The sequence below is a fragment of the Pseudorasbora parva genome, chromosome 12 (assembly GCF_024679245.1).
Source record: "Pseudorasbora parva isolate DD20220531a chromosome 12, ASM2467924v1, whole genome shotgun sequence".
Classification (NCBI taxonomy): domain Eukaryota; kingdom Metazoa; phylum Chordata; class Actinopteri; order Cypriniformes; family Gobionidae; genus Pseudorasbora; species Pseudorasbora parva.
In genome coordinates, this window is record NC_090183.1 from 34,588,252 (window position 1) to 34,609,022 (window position 20,771).

At 36.7% G+C, this 20,771-nt stretch overlaps 1 protein-coding gene across 1 annotated transcript in view; it reads right to left on the reverse strand.

The window, feature by feature from the left end:
- gabra5 (gamma-aminobutyric acid type A receptor subunit alpha5) overlaps window positions 1–19,321 on the reverse strand; it is a 41,315-nt gene extending 21,994 nt beyond the window's left edge. The window contains exons 1-6 of the mRNA XM_067459967.1: window positions 18,579–19,321; window positions 17,934–18,018; window positions 17,611–17,735; window positions 14,614–14,681; window positions 13,997–14,217; window positions 3,802–3,884 (exon numbers count right to left, since the gene is read on the reverse strand). Of these exons, the coding sequence (XP_067316068.1) occupies window positions 3,802–3,884; window positions 13,997–14,217; window positions 14,614–14,681; window positions 17,611–17,735; window positions 17,934–18,016 (580 nt within the window). The 5' untranslated portion in view covers window positions 18,017–18,018; window positions 18,579–19,321. The remainder of the gene's footprint in view (window positions 1–3,801; window positions 3,885–13,996; window positions 14,218–14,613; window positions 14,682–17,610; window positions 17,736–17,933; window positions 18,019–18,578) is intronic.
- Between the last annotated feature and the right edge of the window lie 1,450 nt (window positions 19,322–20,771).

Sequence of the window (20,771 nt, forward strand, 5' to 3'; positions counted from 1 at the left end):
GTGAGTCATTAAAGGTGCACTATGCAACTTTCCGTCCACTGGAGTTGGCCTATTCAAAACAAATGTGTAAATTGATGAGGCAAAGTTTGAGCGCAGCATCTTGGGACATGTGGTCTTCACCTCACAGTCGGTGGAAAATAGGACTCGGGCAGAAATCATGTTGATGCATGCGATTATTAACGTTACTGTAGTGTGAAGCGGAGCAGGACCGAGTGTTGTGGAGCTAAGCACGGCCGCTGGAGAGATTGTTAGACAAATACCCGCCTCGCGAACACCGGGACTTTTATCATGACGGGACGGGATACAGTCGCCGGGTGCCTGCAGTTTCTCCGCTCTTCCGGTTATGATTATGAGGTAATGCAGCTCTGTTTATCATATTAGATACATTTAAGTGTGTTGATAAGGATGTTATGACGTTACTCTGTGCGTCCAAATAAAACCCAAAACCGAGGGTAGCGCAGATATGACGCAATTGACAGGCGACTCGCTCAAACACTATGCTGAAACGTCCCGGTCCTTAAAATAGCAATTTTCTCACAATTTACAAATAAATGGAAACAGGATATTGTAGGTACTCAACTGAACAAAATATAAATAACACTGGCCTAGTGGCCCTTACTGCCCTTACTGCAAAAATACTACATAGTGCACCTTTAATGACATCAATTTAATTTTTGGGTGAACTAACCCTTTAATGTACAGTCATTTACAGAGTTCCGAGCTCCTAGACACTCTCTTTCATCTCACCTAATAAAATAATTTCAACTCAAATCAATATTTCATGTCCATCCATAAAATAAGTGGGATAATGTACAGTCAGACGTCTTTGCAACAAATAAACCATCTCAGGGTTATGCCAGACTCCACAGCTTCACATCAGGGGTTATTTTGTGATAATAACCCTCTGACTCTATTAATCCAGGATTCATGCCTTTGTACAGGATTCAATCAAGGCGTTTACATCTATAGCCAGAGATGTACATTTAGCTACAAGAATGATTAGAGTCTGTGTTTCTTTAAAGAGCAGAATATTCCTTAACAAAAGTTTCCACATTAACATAACGCACACAATAGTTTCACAACTCCAAACTGTTATTCTTTTATATGGGATGCCTTTCTTTTCGGGCATTTTGGTTTGAAATGACAGTTAAAATCAGGCGTCTGTCACTGTTATCCAACCAGCCAAACAAAAGCTGCTAAGTGCAGACAGAATTTATATAACCCTTTACATAACACAGCACAATACTTCAAGTAAACACATTTGTTGTGCAATTTACAAGTTAAAGCACTAATTCTCTGCCGCCTGTATATCGAGTAACTCTCGCAGGGAAAATGGTGTTAAACTCTAAGTATGCAAGTACGTTCCTAAATCCTAATGAAGGCTAAATTTTCAATTACGACCTGACAATGAATAATTAATGCCATTTGAGATAGCTCACAGGGTGTTTTATATATAAGTAGAATGTAAAATTTAAAACAAAAAATCACAATGATTAAATAATTAAGGCAATGATTTCTGTACAGAATAGTTCATGTTTATTAACACAGTACTATTGATTTATGAGCGTTGTCCACAACCTTTATTAAATATGTATGGTGGATAAGATAGTTGTTTCTATGATAAAAGACCAATGAGAGGGGGAAAAATGAAAACGAGTAAATGCTGTTGGAAATGCTATTGTCCGTGAGGAAGAGAACTGGTCACAAAAGCTGAACTGGCAATAATAAGCCCTGTTAGAAAATATACTCTATATACTAGTCAGCCCATGAAAGGAATTTTTTTTTCAGTGCACAAAAGTTTTGGTAACACTTTACTTAAAGGTGCAGTGTGTAATATTTAGGAGGATCTATGACTATGTTTTCAGACCTTACATAATGAACCATTATGTTTTAAATACCTTAGAATGAGCCATTTCTATCTACATATCCCCTTACAGTTAAGTTGCCATTTTGCGCCGCCATGTTTCTACAGTAGCCCCAAACGGACAAACTGCTCTACAGAGCGCTAGCTACTCTCTGCTGTCTCAGACAATGACATCTTTGTCCTGTGTCGGCCACCGTAGCTTCAAAAGGGAGGGGTGGGTGAGCAACCTCACCACTAGATGCCGCTAAAATTGACACAGTGCACCTTTAAAGACTTTGTGTATCATGCATTATAAAAGTACTCATAATGTACGTTATAATGCATTATATATTTTTCAAAAATAATCGCAACCAAAGTTAAAATGCATTATTTGCAAATTCGGAAATTGGTTGCTCATCGTGTGTTTTGCACTATACTACCTTAAAGGTGTGTTCAATGAACTATCATAATGTATTATAACTGTTGTTAGTTATTCATAAGACCGTATAATGCATCATAAGGTGCATTACAAGGCATAATTAATCCATTAAAATCACTTTTATAATGCATTATACATAAAGGCTTTAAGTGAAGTGTTACCAGAGTTTTTTAGACAGAAGCTGTGTGGCTGGTTCAGCATTGGTTTCAAGGGTTGCATACATCAAGGTCAAACCATTCAGGCTACATGTGATTACATTTTATACCCTACTGTACTTCTAAATATGTTGATGCTCTAAATTAACCATCCGATCGCATTGGGAAGCCTATGAGATGTCAAAATGCACTGCATCAGACTCATTGTAGGTCACGGGCCAGATTAGATTAAACGTCACCTTTCGCCGGCCGATTTTTATTTGATAAACCTTGATGTACCCACGGAGAGCGAAAATACATGGTCTTATGCAACTATTGGATATCAAGAGTATCTTTCACAAGATTAAATACACATCCAAAATGGATAAATGGGAATATGAATTACCCGCACGACAGCTATAATATATAACACAAATTAAAAAGCTTATCTGACCTGCTGTAGCAAAAAAAGAAAGAAAGAATATTACAAATCATACTAGTGTAATAAGTTTAAATCTTTTTAGCATGATCTAATTTAAATATTTAAATGTTCAAACCATCCCGTGGGCCAGACTGACCTCTTCTGTATTCTTATCTGTGTTTAACACCACTGCCTAAAAGCTGAAGAACTTCTGATCGTGAGGGATTTTACCATGCAGCCGCGAAAGTACAATTGATTAAAATGTTCAGATATGCACAAATATAATCGACGGCCCTCCCAAGCGCTGTCTGTTTCTGCAGTATCCTGACCCGAAGGCTCTCCGTGTACAGCCCCTATCCCGTAATGCTCTAAACATCAAAGAAAGCTGAGCTTATCTCAGGTCATTCCTGGCTTCTTAGCTTTAAAAAGCCTTTCTTTTATATGTGTGCAGTGTGTACGTGAGTGTGGGAGGGATGGCAGGACACCTTCCCGCTAATCCAGTCCTCAAGCCACCCTCCTCTCTGCAAGAACCAGGTGATAATCTTAATCCTGCTCTTGGACAGGATGCCACGTGATAATGAGCCTAAACTGGACTCAGTGTGTGTTCAGACATACCTTAAACACCATCCGTCAAGCTGCCTAAAATTGACGAATTTAGTACACAATGTGTACTCAATATTTCAATATGCTAGAATTAAGAAAATATGCAGAAAGAGGTGTTTGGTACATAATATATATATATATATATATATATATATATATATATATATATATATATATATATATATATATATATATATATATATTTATATATATATATTCACAGCATCAGAGGGATTCTGTTGTGATTTCTTGGTATCTGCTATTTTAAAATCTTTTTGTAATAGCAATGAAACATATACAAGAGTTTTGCTCCGAGTGGCAAAGGGGATTTTTTCGCACGTAATATAAAACATGGACTTACAGCTGCCAAATTTGAGTGGGCAGGCATGAGCATCCATAGGGAAATCCTCCAACTGCATGGGACACTCCGCTGATATGGTCAATCTGAGGAGAGAAACATTAAGATATGGTCTTAAGTCTTGATCAGCACTTCTGAGGATGTTTTAGAGATCAGTTGTTAATACAAGCATGTCTTACGTAAGTTATCATCACCATAGTGACAGTCACCACTGCAGCATTAATGATTGAATCAATTTTCTTACAGAAAATCGTCTTAAAGTATATGATTGAATAACAAAAGTATTAATAGGAATACTGAGCTTGTGTGTGTTAAGTGCTCTTAGATGTATTTATAGAACAAGGGTGCCATCATGTGCCAGAAGTAGGAATGCTGCCAAATCGGAGAAGTAAATCACTGCTAATTCTGGCTTTGCTTATAACCACACACGAACACACACGAACACACAAGAACACACACGAACACACACACGCGCGCGCGCACACGCACACACACACACACACACACAATTGTTTTTATTCATATTCAATTCTCAGTTTTCATTCATGCACACAGCAGGATTTAAGAGATTTTTAGAGAGCTATTTTGATCAGACAATGCCACCTATTGAAATATTTGAGGACTACAAGAAGAAAAAACTGAAATATCATGACATTGAATTCTATCACAAACTAGTGAGGACTGATTAATTAAACTATTAAATGATCTAATTATTAAAGTACATAAACTAAAAGTAGAAATAAAAATAAAAAAAATACCCCAATAATCTTTGTTTTATTTGCTTACATTTTACAGTGTTTTACGGTGTTCTTTTATAGGCAATCTTAATACAATAAAAGGTGCTTTTTTTTTTTTTTTTTGCTTTATTCGATTTTGCCAATATACAATGTGATTTTCACTTGTGTAACTTAAAAGCAACACATTTTAATGATTACTAATTATAGCTGCTATGTAATGACATTTATTGTGAAAATTGCTATACAAATACATTTGACCTGAACTGTTTCTGTTCAGATTAATTTATAATAATATAATATAATATAATATAATATAATATAATATAATATAATATAATATAATATAATATAATATAATATAATATAATATAATATAACAGGTAAGAAAGGAAATTCTGCAAACTTAATCAGGGTTTCTGTAGAAGGTAAATTAAATTGAACACTCTTTAAAGACCTTTTGAAGACCAAGTAAATAAAAGGTTATGAATAAATTGTAGAACACAATATAAATCAATATAGTTTCAAATATAAATATCTAGGAAGAAACACAGTGAGCTGTATTAGCAACACTTCAGTTTGAAAATCCAACTTCTGAAATTTGAAATAAAGTGAGATTATGATCAATTAAAAAAAATACATTAAATAAATCTAGGCTTAGAAAAATCTACTTAATAAAAAAGGAAAGTTCTCATAACTCAATGACAGAATCGTTCTGTTTTTTTTTTTTTAAAGATTTCAATTTAAATGTGCATCTCAAGTAGATGTATCTTGTTTTAAAGTTGTTTACTAAAAAACAAAAAACAAAACAGGAGAAAAATGTATTGTATATTTTTTTTCTTCTGTGCATGCAACATTTAATGCCACGACTTTATGAATTTAAGACCCGCAGAAACCCTGCTTGACTTTTCCAGACAGACAAAATAAATAAAATATAAACAAATAAGTCTTTCAACATGAAAACAGGCTTTAAATGAGGGTTTTCCTCACAGCCTAGGTCTATCAATATATTTGAAACCCCCTGATGAACACTGCAGTGGTTCTGCAGTGGCTAAATCTGATGTCCTGTAGCTCCCTCTAGTGGACCACTTATGCATTTATTTTTAACGTTATAACCATATGATTTCCTGGAAAGATCTTAGGCTAAACACATTAAATGTGATAGAGATGGAATTTGCAACTGGACAACATTAATTCATCCTATCCGAGAGAGTGCCCTGAATCCGATTGCTGGATGTTATAGAGTATATAAGTCTAACATGACCTTAAAAAATATGAAATGGATATGCAATCCAATAATTGTCACCCAAGGCCAAAAGGGTTTAGGAATTTCCTGTTATAAAGAAGGGTGTAACAAAGAAATGATGCATCCAACAAACTCGTCCATTACAATGCATACAGTCTATTAAATCAATGTCCAAAGTCTGCTGCTAAAGAAAGTTGTCCGCAGGGCCATTTAGCAAAGCAATTATATGAGATCAAGGCTGATCATTACCATAATGGGTACAGGATGGCTGGCTTATTATGCCACCCTGTGGCCATTAAGCCCTCCCTTAACGTCCCGGCTGGAGCCAATTCAATGCTTTGGTGTAAGCAATGCAATAAGATGTCAGCACTGACCCTCAGCTGACAGTGTAATGAAGGGCTTGATATTGCCACGGAACTGGAACTGCGTAAAACCTCCATCATCAGCAAACTGAGGATGGGACCAGGGTTGAAGGGCCCATGGTTGCATCTCTGACTGGAAGTCCTGCGAGAATGTAATTAATGGGGCGGGACACGTGAGGCGCTGTTCCTTCACTTAATCAGCGCAGGGCCTTCATTTCTGACAGCTCCATGATAAATGGCTGTATTGGAAAAATCAAGGACTGTCCTCTAAACTCAACCTCCATTCGACCAGCTCACACAACTTTATCAAAACCAGCCATATGGGAGGCGGAGAGCTTGCTACTTACTGAACACAGTGCTTAGGTCAGCACTGCTGGAAGTGGAGACGAAATGATGTGGCACTGGGGCCTTGACAAATGGTGAACGCTTAGAACTGTATCCTGACGGTGAGCTTTATTTGGTCTGTGATAGCCCATTTAAGCTCATAAATTATATATCATTTCACTAGAACGTTCTAACCACTTTTGTTCATACACCCCATGACGCTTTGCGGGAATTATCGGAGTAACTTCTGTTAAACCGCAAGCAGTCAAGTGAAAGGTTCACTCTATGAATGAACACAAACAATTTGGGTACAATAGGGAAATGTAAAAGTGTGAAAGCGTTAACAAATTACTACAACTACCAAAAACAACCGTGGAAGCCTGATCCTTTCCGCAGAAATATTACCGACGTGTTAAATCACTGTGGCCTAGTGTCTGTATTATGTATAATGTTCATTAACGTTAGCATTGAGTGTTAAAATCTCAATGTGCGTTCCGTTAGATAACAAAAACTTTAGAACCATTCCAGTAATCACTGCTAATAGGGATAAGATGTGAAAAGGAGAGATGATTACATTTTAAAGCATCTGGGTGAAAACAAACCTAGAAAGAGACGTGAGGATTTCGGGAGAAAAACGAGAGATTCTTAGTGCATTCCAGTGAATTATTTATGGGATAGTTTATATCATAAATTAAACCAGGAGAGCAGAGCACAAATGTGCAGTAGGCCTACTTTTTTTCTTCATTCTGTTACAGCGGTATACAAAAAAGAGAGAAAATAATCAGGAGGTTTGTCAGGGAAAAGGTGTACAGAAAAAGTCTGCATCTCTAAATAACAGTGGCTGATTCTGTGCTTACACAAAATTAGAACACAAACCTCAAGTCAAGTGTATGCAAAACTTAAAATGCACAACTTAAAATACTTTCTTAGCAGTTGTAGCAGTTTTTACATGTTTTTAAAATTTATTTTTAATATTAGAAGGGTACCTTTTGGGTAGCATATACAGTGTACAATATGTCATTGCAATATAGGAATCACTCCAGGACTTGTATTTATTTGCATATTCGCAGTCTATTAGCAATTTAAAAAACATGGAGAATCTGATATCTGTATCATTGTGTGGTATAACATTTATTTACATATAGAAGAATATAAACAGATATCACATTTTAAGGGGGATAAAAGGTCAAATCTTAAAATTTGCTCATTGAAAACTTAATATTGAAGCAGATATGTCCCCCTCAATTTCTATGTTGGTTTTGGCAATTATTATTAATTACTCATGTCGTTCCACACCAATAAGACTTTTGTTCATCTTCAGAACACAAATGAAGATCTCTGTGATGAAATCTGAGAGTTTTCTGCCCTCCATTGACAGCTACTCAACTGCACTTTGATGCTTCAGAAAGTTAATAAAGAGATCATAAAGCTATAATTTGAGCGGGTTAGTCCAAATTTTCTGAAGAGACACAATCGCTTTATATGATGAACAGACTGCATTTAGGCTTTTATTCACATATAAGCATTAACCAACGCACACATCAGTTATGGTAAATGACTTTTATGTGTTGATTGTTTTTATTTTTACATTTTATTCATTTTTGTTATTTTTCCCTTTTCTATTTTAAGAACCAAGGAGGTTCATTCTCGTGTGTTACACATCACTTTTGAGCTTTCGCAAGAACCAATGAGGATCATTCTCATGTTACACATCACTTTTGAGCTTTCGCAAGAACCAATGAGGATCATTCTCATGTTACGCATCACTTTTGAGCTTTCGCAAGAACCAATGAGGATCATTCTCATGTTACGCATCACCTTTAAGCTTCCGCAAGAACCAATGAGGATCATTCTCCTGTTACGCATCACCTTTAAGCATCCGCAAGAACCAATGAGGATCATTCTCTTTACGCATCACCTTTAAGCATCCGCAAGAACCAATGAGGTTCATTCTCGTTACGCATCACCTTTAAGCATCCGCAAGAACCAATGAGGTTCATTCTCGTTACGCATCACCTTTAAGCTTCCGCAAGAACCAATGAGGTTCATTCTCGTTACGCATCACCTTTGAGCTCCCGTAAGACCCATGAGGATCATTCTCATGTGTTACGCATCACCTTTAAGCTTCCGTAAGAACCAATGAGGTTCATTCTCGTTACGCATCACCTTTAAGCTTCCGTAAGAACCAATGAGGTTCATTCTCGTTATGCATCACCTTTGAGCTCCCGTAAGAACCAATGAGGATCATTCTCATGTGTTACGCATCACCTTTAAGCTTCCGTAAGAACCAATGAGGATCATTCTCATGTGTTACGCATCACCTTTAAGCTTCCGTAAGAACCAATGAGGATCATTGTCGTGTGTTACGCATCACCTTTGAGCTTCCGTAAGAACCAATGAGGATCATTCTATGTGTTACTCATCACCTTTGAGCTTCCATAAGAACCAATGAGGATCATTCTCATGTTACACATCACCTTTGAGCTTCCGTAAGAAACAATGAGGATCATTCTCATGTGTTACGCATCACCTTTGAGCTTCCGTAAGAACCAATGAGGATCATTCTCGCAAGAACCAGTGAGGTGGTAGCTGCGTATAGCTGTCAACTGAGGGACAGAAATCTGTCAGATTTCAAAAAGATCTTCATTTGTGTTCTGAAGATGAATGAAAATCTTACGGCTTTGGAAGAACATGAGGGTAATTAATGACATTACTAACCCTTTAACGTGTAAAAAAAATATATATATTTTTTATCACAATTCATGTTTGCCTACTGCACCATTTTTCTTAACATCAAACTGAAGCTAAAAAGCTATTTTAAAAACATGGCAGATCCTTCAGAAGATTTGTCAGTTTCTAGCACATCTCCCTTTAGTTCGGTCTCATAACCTCCTTTTTAACTCTAATAAAAGCCTGTAGACTGCATTCCACTTTTAGAATGTGGGTGGTGAAACTGTTTTGCCCTGCTTTTTCATGGCAGCTAAGGTGCTCCTTTCCATCTCAGCAAGAAAAGAAAAAACTTACTGCTGATCACTTTTCCGGAAACAATGTGCGCATTAGTGAGTGGTAAAAGGCTCTTTTAATGGTTTGCACTGTTAGGGAATGCAACACTGGGCAGAGTTTATTGTAGGCAAGCTACAATAGCTCCACCATTGATTTCTAAATGACATGCTCCAAGTCATTTCCTCTCAGAGTCATTAATGTTTGATTGATGATCTCATTCAATCTGAAGTCTAAAAAAGCAGCTCTATCTAAGGCTTTATCAAATGAATAATTTTGTAATATGTGTTTCACAATATACAACACAATAAAAACAAACAAAAAACAGCAAAGCCTCACAAATGAGAAAGGAATGTGTTTTGTGTAAATTAAATGATCCATGTTCTTTGCCTTTTTCATTTATTTTATATCGCTTTAGACCCACTACATGAAATCTAATTGTTACCTCTATGGGAAACTCGCCAAATCCCCCATTGCATTTGAATCTAAGTTAATAAAAGCTAATAACTCATTATATAATGCATCCTCATAACTGTAACCTCAGAGAATACAAATAGCTAATACATAACCATCATAATCCAAATACGATATTGCACCTCAAAATTCAGCACTTAAACAAGCAGGTTCTACTAGAGGATTTAGTATTGATGCCATTTTGAGAACAACAATAGCAGCTTTTATACAGCACTAACACAGCAGTTCATGGCACTTGGCAGTAGATTGTTGCTGATGATAGCTTGGAGAGCAGAAACTGTGTGTGTATGTGATTGTAAGTGTGTACGTGTGTGTGTGTTCTCTCCCTCTGCCCTGGTACTGCGAGTAATGGAGCAGACAGTCTGTGAAGAACAACTCAACAACGGGGGCATAAAACATACAGCCACATGCCCTCTTCCACTTTCTCTTTTTCCTTTGTTTCTATCTCTTATTTCATCTCACCCCCCTTTTACTTTCTTTTTCTAGAACACCCTTAGGTTGGAACACCCTTGGATGGCTATAAAACTAGATCAAGTAGATGCATTATAATGTGTGTGGAGTTTCAACAAATTTTAAATAGAGCCTTTGGGGAATCAGTACACTAAGATTGTTTTTTTTTAATTTTTTTTTTTATATATATATTGAAAATGACAAACAATAGGGTTTTGTTTAGATTTTTAAATGTACTGCATTCCATCATTTGCACACAAAAGTATAAGTTAATTTTTTATAAAGAAAGCTTCAATTAATTTTTTTAAAATAATGTTTTAAGTATAATATGTTTAATAATACATAATGCATAGATAAAGTCGTAATTATTTAAATTATAAATATCCATTTTTATTTTTTACTTTTTTTATTTTTTTACTTTTTACTTTTTTGTGTAAAGGCCTGTGAAAATTTTAGCAGGGCATAAATAAAACTAAAAAAAACTAAAAATAATATTCCACTATTATTGGGGGGGCTAAGCCCCAAATGAGGGTATGATTTAAATAATAATAATAATACTTTAATACATTGTTTGTAGCATAGGGTAGGCATGAACAAGTAGATTACACTACTGATCAAGTCAATCCTTTAATTAATTTTTTTAAATCATTTTAAATAACCAGCTAATATTCATTAATAATATAGGCAAATTTATATTGCTGTAGCCTAATTGTTTAAATTTGAGGTAAAAAAACAACAACAAACAAACAAACAAAAAACAAAAAACTTTTTTTTAACTATACATTTGTGTATTGTACACATGTATTATTCATTTATCATTTTCACATGGAGATAACATGGAAAATGTGCCATGCTTCAGTAAAGGATTTCTGTCACCTGGTGGAAAACTAACATACTTTTAACTAGGGATGTCAATTTTCACAAATTCCCATGATCGATTGTCGTTTAAATTAACGATCAATTAAGCGATTAATCGTTAACCATAATACGACAGCATGACAGGCCTATGTGCAATGCTGCTCAAAACGCCATGTTCTTCACCAAATGAATGAGAAGGATTTTTTTATCTAAACAAAGGGCTATGGGACTGTAAAATTAGTCGATGTTATTTATAATTTAATTAAATGACTTATTTAATAACCAAATATAACCTGTAATACAACACGAACGCTGCCTCAGAACTGTTATTCAGAATGTGTGGACGCACTTCCAGGAACAACATGCTGAAACGTCATCTAAACCCAATTAATTAAAAACGATTTATTAAAATATTGTTTTCATTAATGTTATGTGATGTGACAGTCCCAATCATAGTTATTATTAGTCGTGCGTTGCTGTTTGAACTGCGTGAGCTGGAGCGGATGCGCTGAATCAACACTGATAAGTTACACTGAAGCTCTTTGCTACCGCGTTATTTAACTCAACAAAAAGCTTCCTGTATGAGATTAATCAGATTTATATAAAGCTAATAAAATATTACAAATTATATATCTTCACAAAATGATGCGAATGCACAAGTGAACTTGAATTGAGTTGCTGATATTCATATTCAGAATGGGAGACGCGCTCTTCCTGGAACAACGCTCTGAACACGGCACCTAAACCCAATGACTTTACAACCACTTATTAAAATAGTGTTCTCATTTCTGTTATATAATATGACTGTCCCAATCATTGTTATTATGCATTGCTATGTAGACCTATACGCTAAAGCCGAAGCACTGAATGAAAACCGATAGCCATCACTGACTGAAGCCATTTGCTAGTTCGTTTTATTTCGCTAAAAGAAACGCATCCTATATGATTGATCACATATATAACGTTACAAAATAAATGTAATATTACAAATTACTTCTGCACAATCTGATGCGAATGCACAAGTGAACTTGAACTAAGTTACATGCGCGAGTCAGAGTGCGTGACTCGTGTTGTGCATGCGCTCTTCCTGGATCAACGCAATGAAACACATGGCAAATGAAGCCAAATAATTAACAAACACAATGTTTTATTACAATAGTGTTCTCATTAATGTTGTGTAATATGACAGTCCCAATCATAGTCATTATTAGCTGTGCATTGCTGTTGGATGGACCGCTCGCCTCTAACGTTAATTATTAACCAAATGCATCCTTATGAGATAAATCAGCTATAGATAGGCCTGCACAATATTACAAATTACATTTGCACAAAACAAAAGGCTGCGAATGCACATGCAAACTTGCAGTCATGATGAAGGTGTAACTCCAGCTGTAAAATGGTCCCAAACAGAACTCGGGCACGCTCGTGGCTCGCATCATTTTTCCTCCCGTTTTGCGGTTGAGCCGCACGCACGCGCATGACCCTGCTTAATCGATGATCGATAAGTCTTATCGATCAAATGTCTTATCGACAATTAATCGATCATCGATTAATCGTTGACATCCCTACTTTTAACATGAAAATGAAATAAAATGTTCTACTATAAGCAGTAGATGGCTGCAGAGGACCACTCATTAGCTTATTTGCCATTTCCACAACCTTTTTTTCTCTGCATATTTTGCTTTATCAAAAAAATGAATATTATAACAAATAGCAATTTTATTGCACTGAACTATATAGCAAGAGTGGGAAAAGTCAAAAGGTATCATGCCATTTAGTTGAAAGGAAATAAAATAAATAAATATTCATAAAATAAATAAATAAGCCCAGATTTTACAGTGGATGGAAAACCGTCTTGAATTGCTCCCGCCTAAACTGTGTTTATGACAAAGAACTACACAGTTGCAGATATTATAATACCCTATCAATAAATGCACACGCATTGAATTCTGCTTTTGACACTGGCGCTGCTCTACTGCAGACGGAAGAACAAGTGAAATAACACAGACTAAAATATGAGGATGTTTTTAATGGCAAAGTCCTCTAACGGCAATAGATGATTTTAATTGCATATTTTTTAGGGGGGCTAAAGCCCTCTTAAAATGGGCCTAGTGGCGCCCCTCGCCCAAATCAAAACAGCCAACCTCAAAGCTTCTATGATATGCTGAACCCAAGAGATGATGCTTCTGATCCCTTTTCAATGTAAGAAATGTTTGCTATGTGAATCCTTTGCCTGTTGGGAAAATCACTGTGATCGCTTAAAGAAGTTTTAACACACCTCTCCTCAATAAGCAGGATAATTTGAAGTATCATTCAAGTCTATAGCATAAAACAGAGCATGGCGAATTTGGTCTGTGACATATAAAGAGAATAAATAAGCATGAGGAATCTAAAGCATCAGGACCCATTAATGAAAACAACAAAGATAAACTCATGTGTCGTCTTGTGAGAGGACAACATTTTTTTTAAAAAGTATAGAGAAAAAGCTTTAGCAGGGGCAAGCTGAACATTCCCACTGAGACTGTATGATGTGAAGCATGAGATGCTGAGTTCAGCGGGAGCCGAGTTCATGTGTGCTTAACACATCTGTCACATGACAGAGGGTTCAGCAGTGCAAAACAGGGGTGAAGAGGCCATAAATGAGATTAAGGTCAAATGTATGGCTGTACTACCCATAACTACTCAAATCCATTCATGCAGACAGCAGTTCATACTGTGGAATGATAAGGCATCGTAGCTTAAACTGGTACCTCATGGTGTACAGCAATGTCCCGTCATCCTTCAGTCTCAGAAGCTTGTTGGGCGTTGTCATGTTGTGAGCAATGGATTTTTTGCCGTTAAGGAAAAAGGTGTCAGGTGTCCAGATGTTGCTGGCCAGCAGGTTATTCAGAGGTAGCATCTCCATTGGCCCTTTGAAACACAAACGCTCATCTTTCCAGCTTTGACGGAAAAACACATCAATGGTGTATTCCTGTTCAAAGGAAAATGTTCATTTAGTGTGCGCCACCAGAAGGCCGGGTCGTCGTGAGGGACCCCAGACCCTGTGATGAGGAGGAGGGGCCCACTAAGGCCTCCCCATAAACTTTTTCTCCAGGGGCCCATGAATTACAGCGATGACCTTGCCTGAAGGCAAAATCAAATGTGTCACATGACTGAATATAAAAATGAACAATAATTTTAATCATCAGATCATACTGTGACCTACCTAAGATATTGCATGCAGAGGTGAAGCAATGTTACAGATGGAGGCAGGATTTAATGAAGGGGGTCTTGATGAGGAGGGATCTCAGTCCTGAATTTCCTGAATGATGTAGAGGTGAATGAATGGTGTTTCTTCATGAAGAAAGAATTTGGTTTAAATACTTACCATCTCGGTATCTGACACTGGCCCAAAGCTGGTGACAAAGATGTTGGTCTTAATTTCGGTCACTTTCTCTGTAATGCCACAAACAAATAGAGATTTATTAGATTAAGTTTGGATTAGACATGTGCCGATTTTCGATAATGCGATTTATCACGATAATGAATATGCACGATATTGTTATCGTGGGCACTTTAAAATATCGTAAATAATAATTTATTAACAATTTATAATTTTTTTATAATGCATTCAAGAATACTTTGCCCATCAACCGTATAAATGCTCAACACCGCTGTATTCTGCGTCAAAGGGACGCGTGCTCAGATATAAACAAGCCCATCGTGCGTTTGCACATGACTGAACCGGTGAAGGAGACGCGCTGCTGAAGTGCCGCTCAGTGACAGCAGAGGGTGCTGATGAACTGCAGAATGCCGCGGTTACCCCGGAAACCAGCAAACAAGCAAACCGTGTGTAGTTTTTAAAACAGCCATTCGTTTTTGTAATCTCAATGTTGTTCATCACAGCACCAAATACTTAATACTTAAAGACTTAATAGGCTATTTATTTTCAAATTTAAACATTTTTATGTTTTAATCTGGACTACAACATGCCCTAATGATTAGAACTGTTCTAATTATTTGTTATTGTTCAGTAAAACTTTGAGCCATACGACTTCATTAGTTAACATGTTAATTCATTATTACCAAACTGACAATGAAAAATACTTATAAAGAATTAATCATTCTATTTTAATTTCTTAGTTACTTTTTAATAACATTAAAATCAAAATCAAAATAACTTTTTTAATGGACCTAAGATAAAACTAACAATGATCAGTATTTCTTAACTAACATTAACAAAAACATTATACTTTCTGTACCAAATGTAGCTTTTGCTCAATCTTGGTTAATGCATAAACTAATGAGACCTTATTGTAATTTGTTAGCCTACCTGTTGTTCTTTATAGCCTAATTCTTTTGCACTTTAATCTGTTTGAAAATTTTACTTTTACAGCTCTGAAAAATATCAAGAGACCACATAACATTTTCTCAATGAGGGGTCTCTTAATTTTTTTTCCAGAGCTGTATATATTTTTAGTGCATTATTGTTTTTAAACATTCAGTTATTTTTGTTCTTACAAAAATAGTTCTTTAAGCTGTTATGCTATGGCAACACTTTTTTTTGCAACTTATTTCAATATCGTGATAATATCGTATATCGTGATAAAACTTCATCAATTAATCGCAACATGAAAAATTGATATCGGCACATGCCTAGTTTGGATGTTATATATTTATACTATAGTGGAAATGGGACAAGACCCACCCACTCCTTAAGACCAATGATAATGGACCCACTCACTTTTACCATCTCTAATTCAACGCATGTCTGTTCACTTACCTAAACACACGTTAGATGCTTTATTTACATTGTTTACATTTTTTCATCATTTTTATTGAAAATAAAAGCCTTTCCGGTTTGATAAGTGATGAGAAAAGGAAGTAGAGCGAAGTTCGGCAAAAGGCAGATTCACACATTTGGGCTGATTTGCATCAAAACTTGCCTCCATGTGGTTTACCCCTATACATTATTGCCACTATTATTAAATCAGTGCCTTCTGTGATTTTGACTGACCCAACAGACATTTAGTAAACAAGGCAGGTTATTTGTATTTAATGTAAATGGCATCTATTACAATAAAAAGGTTCTGGGAGAGGACCCATCCATATTTTGTTTTGCTTCCGATGTTCATATATATAAAATAGTGAATTAGTAAATAGTAAATAAATATATGCAATGTATGTAGCAATAGTACACTGTAAAAAAAAAATGTGTTGTTTTTTGTTGGTTTAACTTAAAAAAGTAAATAACCTGGTTGCCTTAAAATTTTTAGTTTATTGAACTTAAAAATTTGAGTTGATACAATGAAGGAAATTTGTTTAATAAATAGAAACTCCAAATATTTTTGTATCTGAACCACATAAAAAATGTGATAAATCATGAACACACACAATTACCCAATATGCTTACAAAATCTTTTAATAATATTTTAATAAAGGTTGTCGAATCTCAAAAAATGTTCATTGTATTAACTCAAAATTTTAATTTTTAATGAACTCAAAATTTTAAGGCAACCACGTAACATTTTTTCTAAATAATTTTTTACAGTGTATAAAATATATGGAGAATTTCCATTAAAGTACGCTTTGATTCGCCTACATTATTTCTGTTAGTTGCATTCATTTAAAATAAAAAAAGCAATGTATTTCAGTCCTGACTGCACTCTCCAAATCCATCATTTGTCAATTGACAGTATCTTGCTGCGGCTACAGTTATGAGATGTGCTCCCTTGAACTCTCTCACATGGAAACAGAGCAGCCTGTGTTTATTCTCTTTCTCTGCCATAATGGCATGCTTTCGACCTCTGAGAACAATGAACCTGCACCTTTAGAAAAGAATGATAGCTTTCTCAAGGTCAGCAGCCACATTCATAACCCTCCTCTCTATCCCACCCCTCTTTCTCTCTTTCTCTCTCTCTCTCTTGCGAGAACACTGTAATTGCGAGTGCCGGGAAATAGTGGCCGTTTGATTTTCAAAGAGGACTGGGCATTTTCAGTGATCTGGCAAACGTATCCAGTATGAAAACAGAATTTGTTTTTTTTGTTCTTTTTTATGTACTTTTCCTCCTAGTTAGTGGATTGAATAGAAGCAGCATCTCTTTCTCTCTCTCTCTCTCTCTCTCTCTCTCTCTCTCTCTCTCTCTCTCTTTTTGAAAGTCCTTCATGCTGCTGGTCACGATGGAATGTGCAGGCGTTCTCTCTGTTTTTCAAAAGCCATCTGCCTTTATCTAAAGACATCTTTTTCAGAATAACTACCGGAGGTCAATGCCAGACATAAATTGCCCTGATATGCAAAGAAATTAAAAAACGCCTCTCACTAAATCACGATCTTGCTACAGATGATGTTTTTTTGAGATGGAAATGGTATCTAGGCAGAGTTTACCTCCAAGCCCAGGTCGCAGTCTGTTATCGTAGCCATCCAGCAATCCATCCAGGATTCGTGTAAATACTGTGATGTTATCATTGAGCTCTGACTCTTTAGGAGTCCCTGTAGTAGACTGGGAGAGGCTGATGCAAAAGACCACAGAGATAATTATTAATAACTACAAGTATTCGTTCCCATCCATTAGGTGACCACAATGTTAAAGTGGTTTGGAAAAATCGTTCTTAACATATGAATCAATAAACATACTGACTCCCGCAATCAACTAGAAAATAATATGAAGTTAATGAGAAATAGAAAGTTGCATCAAACATGTAATCTACCTCAGATGGTGGGTGAAAGTCATGAACAAAACACCGACCCACAGACTTCTCATTTTGGCGCTGCAGTGTGGTCCATATCCCATACCTGCAAAGAGTCCAGCATATGGAGTCATTCAGACCAGAAGGATAATCTGATGATTCTCCATGAAACTCCATGAATTATGCACACTTCAATTTAAAACATATTGAGAAGATAGAAATAGAGGTGTGTACAAAATCCCTAAAACAGGATGACCAGTAAACTTGAATGAACAATACTAATTCACTAAGTGTTAAACAAGCAGCTCTGAAAATTGGGACACCTTTATAAACAATTATAATAATAAGAAGGTAATATTGATGCAGTCAAATGTCATTTTTAATATTATGCTATACAAGTTGTTCTATGTATTTTTATTTTATTTACTTTGTTAATCCAATTTTAAGAACCCCGTTGAATGTCAAACAAACGCGTTTAGTGCCTTTCCCTTGAATGCTAGTTTGCAACATTTCTTCAACGTGATCGTTTGTGAAAAGCTGTAGAAGCCCCGAGTTTGCAGCAGCCAGCCGTGACGCTTAGTTTTAACAGCCTCTGGCGTATAAACTTGTCGAACATTTATATTGAGTTGAGCAGAGATAGTGTGCAGTTTAAGCCTCGTATCTTACCTTAAATACCTGAATGGTGCAGTGGATCCACGTTGGAAAAAAAATGCAATGAATTCCTTTTGAAGCAGTGAGCAAAATCCCGCAACGTTCAGCTTACAGCAGTACTGTGATGCGTTGTTCTTCAGATATATCCAGTCTTAACCATACAGGCTTATTGTTCTGTCCTCTTTTACGAGTCAGTGACTGAAAAACCGCTGCAGAGCATCCCTTCCTTTCCCCCGCATCCCAAAGACCTCTTCATCACTCCTAAATCCAATTGAACGACAGTAACCAGACAGCCCTTAAAATAGTCTTTGTTTTCTCTCTTCCCCTATTCTCCCTCTAGTCAACACATTCCCTTCAACAGACCATTACTTTCCCCCCTTCTTTTCTCTGTGGCAGCCTAGTACGACATCTCAACGCTTATCTGCGCAACCGTTCAAGCGTTACAGAGTTTAACCGGGTCCGCTTACCGGGTCGCCGGTTTGGACGAACGTTGCTCTCCTCACTCTAGCCCGACTGTCACTCTAGTGGCATTTGTTCGTATTTGGGACCAAAGTAATAGGACGTCACCTCCGCTCGCGCTGCATAATTACCCCCCGAGGGAAATTTAAGCGGCCGTTGGGTTTTGAAACTTATCTTGTTTGAGCTTATTCAGTAAAAAGCGATATTACCCCGTCGCCAGCGCGCGGACGCTAGAAAATGAGTGGATTTCCCAACAATTCTGCTTACTATGCATTTAGCGCGCGAGCGTTTACCCCTAGGCAGCCCCCGCGCGCCAGGCTGCTTAATGAAGACCGGCTTTCTCTACACGCGGATCATTTTATCTCCACTGGGGATATTTATGCTTTAAAAGTTTCAGTTTTGCCCAATTATGGTTTTTAAATGATAGAACAGTCGTTTGTGTAAATGTCTACGAAGTCTAGGTATATTCAAATAGCAAGGCATCAGTCAAAGATAGCCTATAATATTGATTTGGTAGGGACTAGATATAAAAATGGTTCGAGAGCAAGTATTGTTTTACAAGAAACCGAATGGAGTAGTAATGAGGACAGCCATCAGAGGGAACTCTAATCCCATTTTTTTCTGATGCTGACTATCACTGCAATGCCTCAGTCGATAAATGAAAACCTTTAAAAAGCTTCACCTGCTCCAAATTCATGTTGTGCATAAGTGAAAAGAACTTATTGAACTGGTTTCTTTTATAATGACACATTTCATGATGATTTTGGGTGAAAGGAAAACTTGGAAATGTGTCACGCACATCACACACACACACACACACACACACACACACTTGTGACATATTGGGACATTCCATAGGCGTATTTTCTGTCCCCTTACACTGCCTCTGCCCCTAAACCTACCCATCACAGGAAACATTCTGCATTTTTACTTTCTAAAAGTGGGGACATGGCCAATGTCCTCATATTTCACACTCTCCTTGTAATACCTATGTCATACCTATGTCATGATACACATTTGTGTCCTATTATGTCACAAAAACAACCCCCCCCCCCCCTCCCACACACACACACACACACACACACTTGTGACATATTGGGACATTCCATAGGCGTATTTTCTGTCCCCTTACACTGCCCCTGCCCCTAAACCTACCCATCACAGGAAACATTCTGCATTTTTACTTTCTAAAAGTGGGGACATGGCCAATGTCCTCATATTTCACACTCTCCTTGTAATACCTATGTCATGATACACATTTGTGTCCTATTATGTCACAAAAACACCCCCCCCCCACACACACACACACACACACTAATTATAAAAATATAGTAGAAAATGATTAAGAATATAGCTTCAAATGTGTAGTTTGTGTACTAAAGAATCCCAGTAAACCTGCACACATAAAAGCAATGCATGTCGAAGGCGTAACATTGATTTACAGCAACAGAATCAAAGAAAGTCTTTGATTCAACTTAGTAAATTAAACATCTGCTTTGGGTTGGCTTTAATGGTCACAGTGCTATCGGGAAGGGGGAAAAATGCATTCTTTATAGAGACAGTTTGTATTGTACAGACAGTTTAATGTGATATTGTAGTAATGTGATTTGGGGGTTGGTTTATTTTTGAAGCTCCTTTGTCTGACTGTTGATTGACTCCATTGATGTGCACTCCAGAGATTTTCACACAAGAGCAGCTGTTACTTCTACAGTCCACCTGTGTCCTGCGAGCATCCGATAAATCTGATTT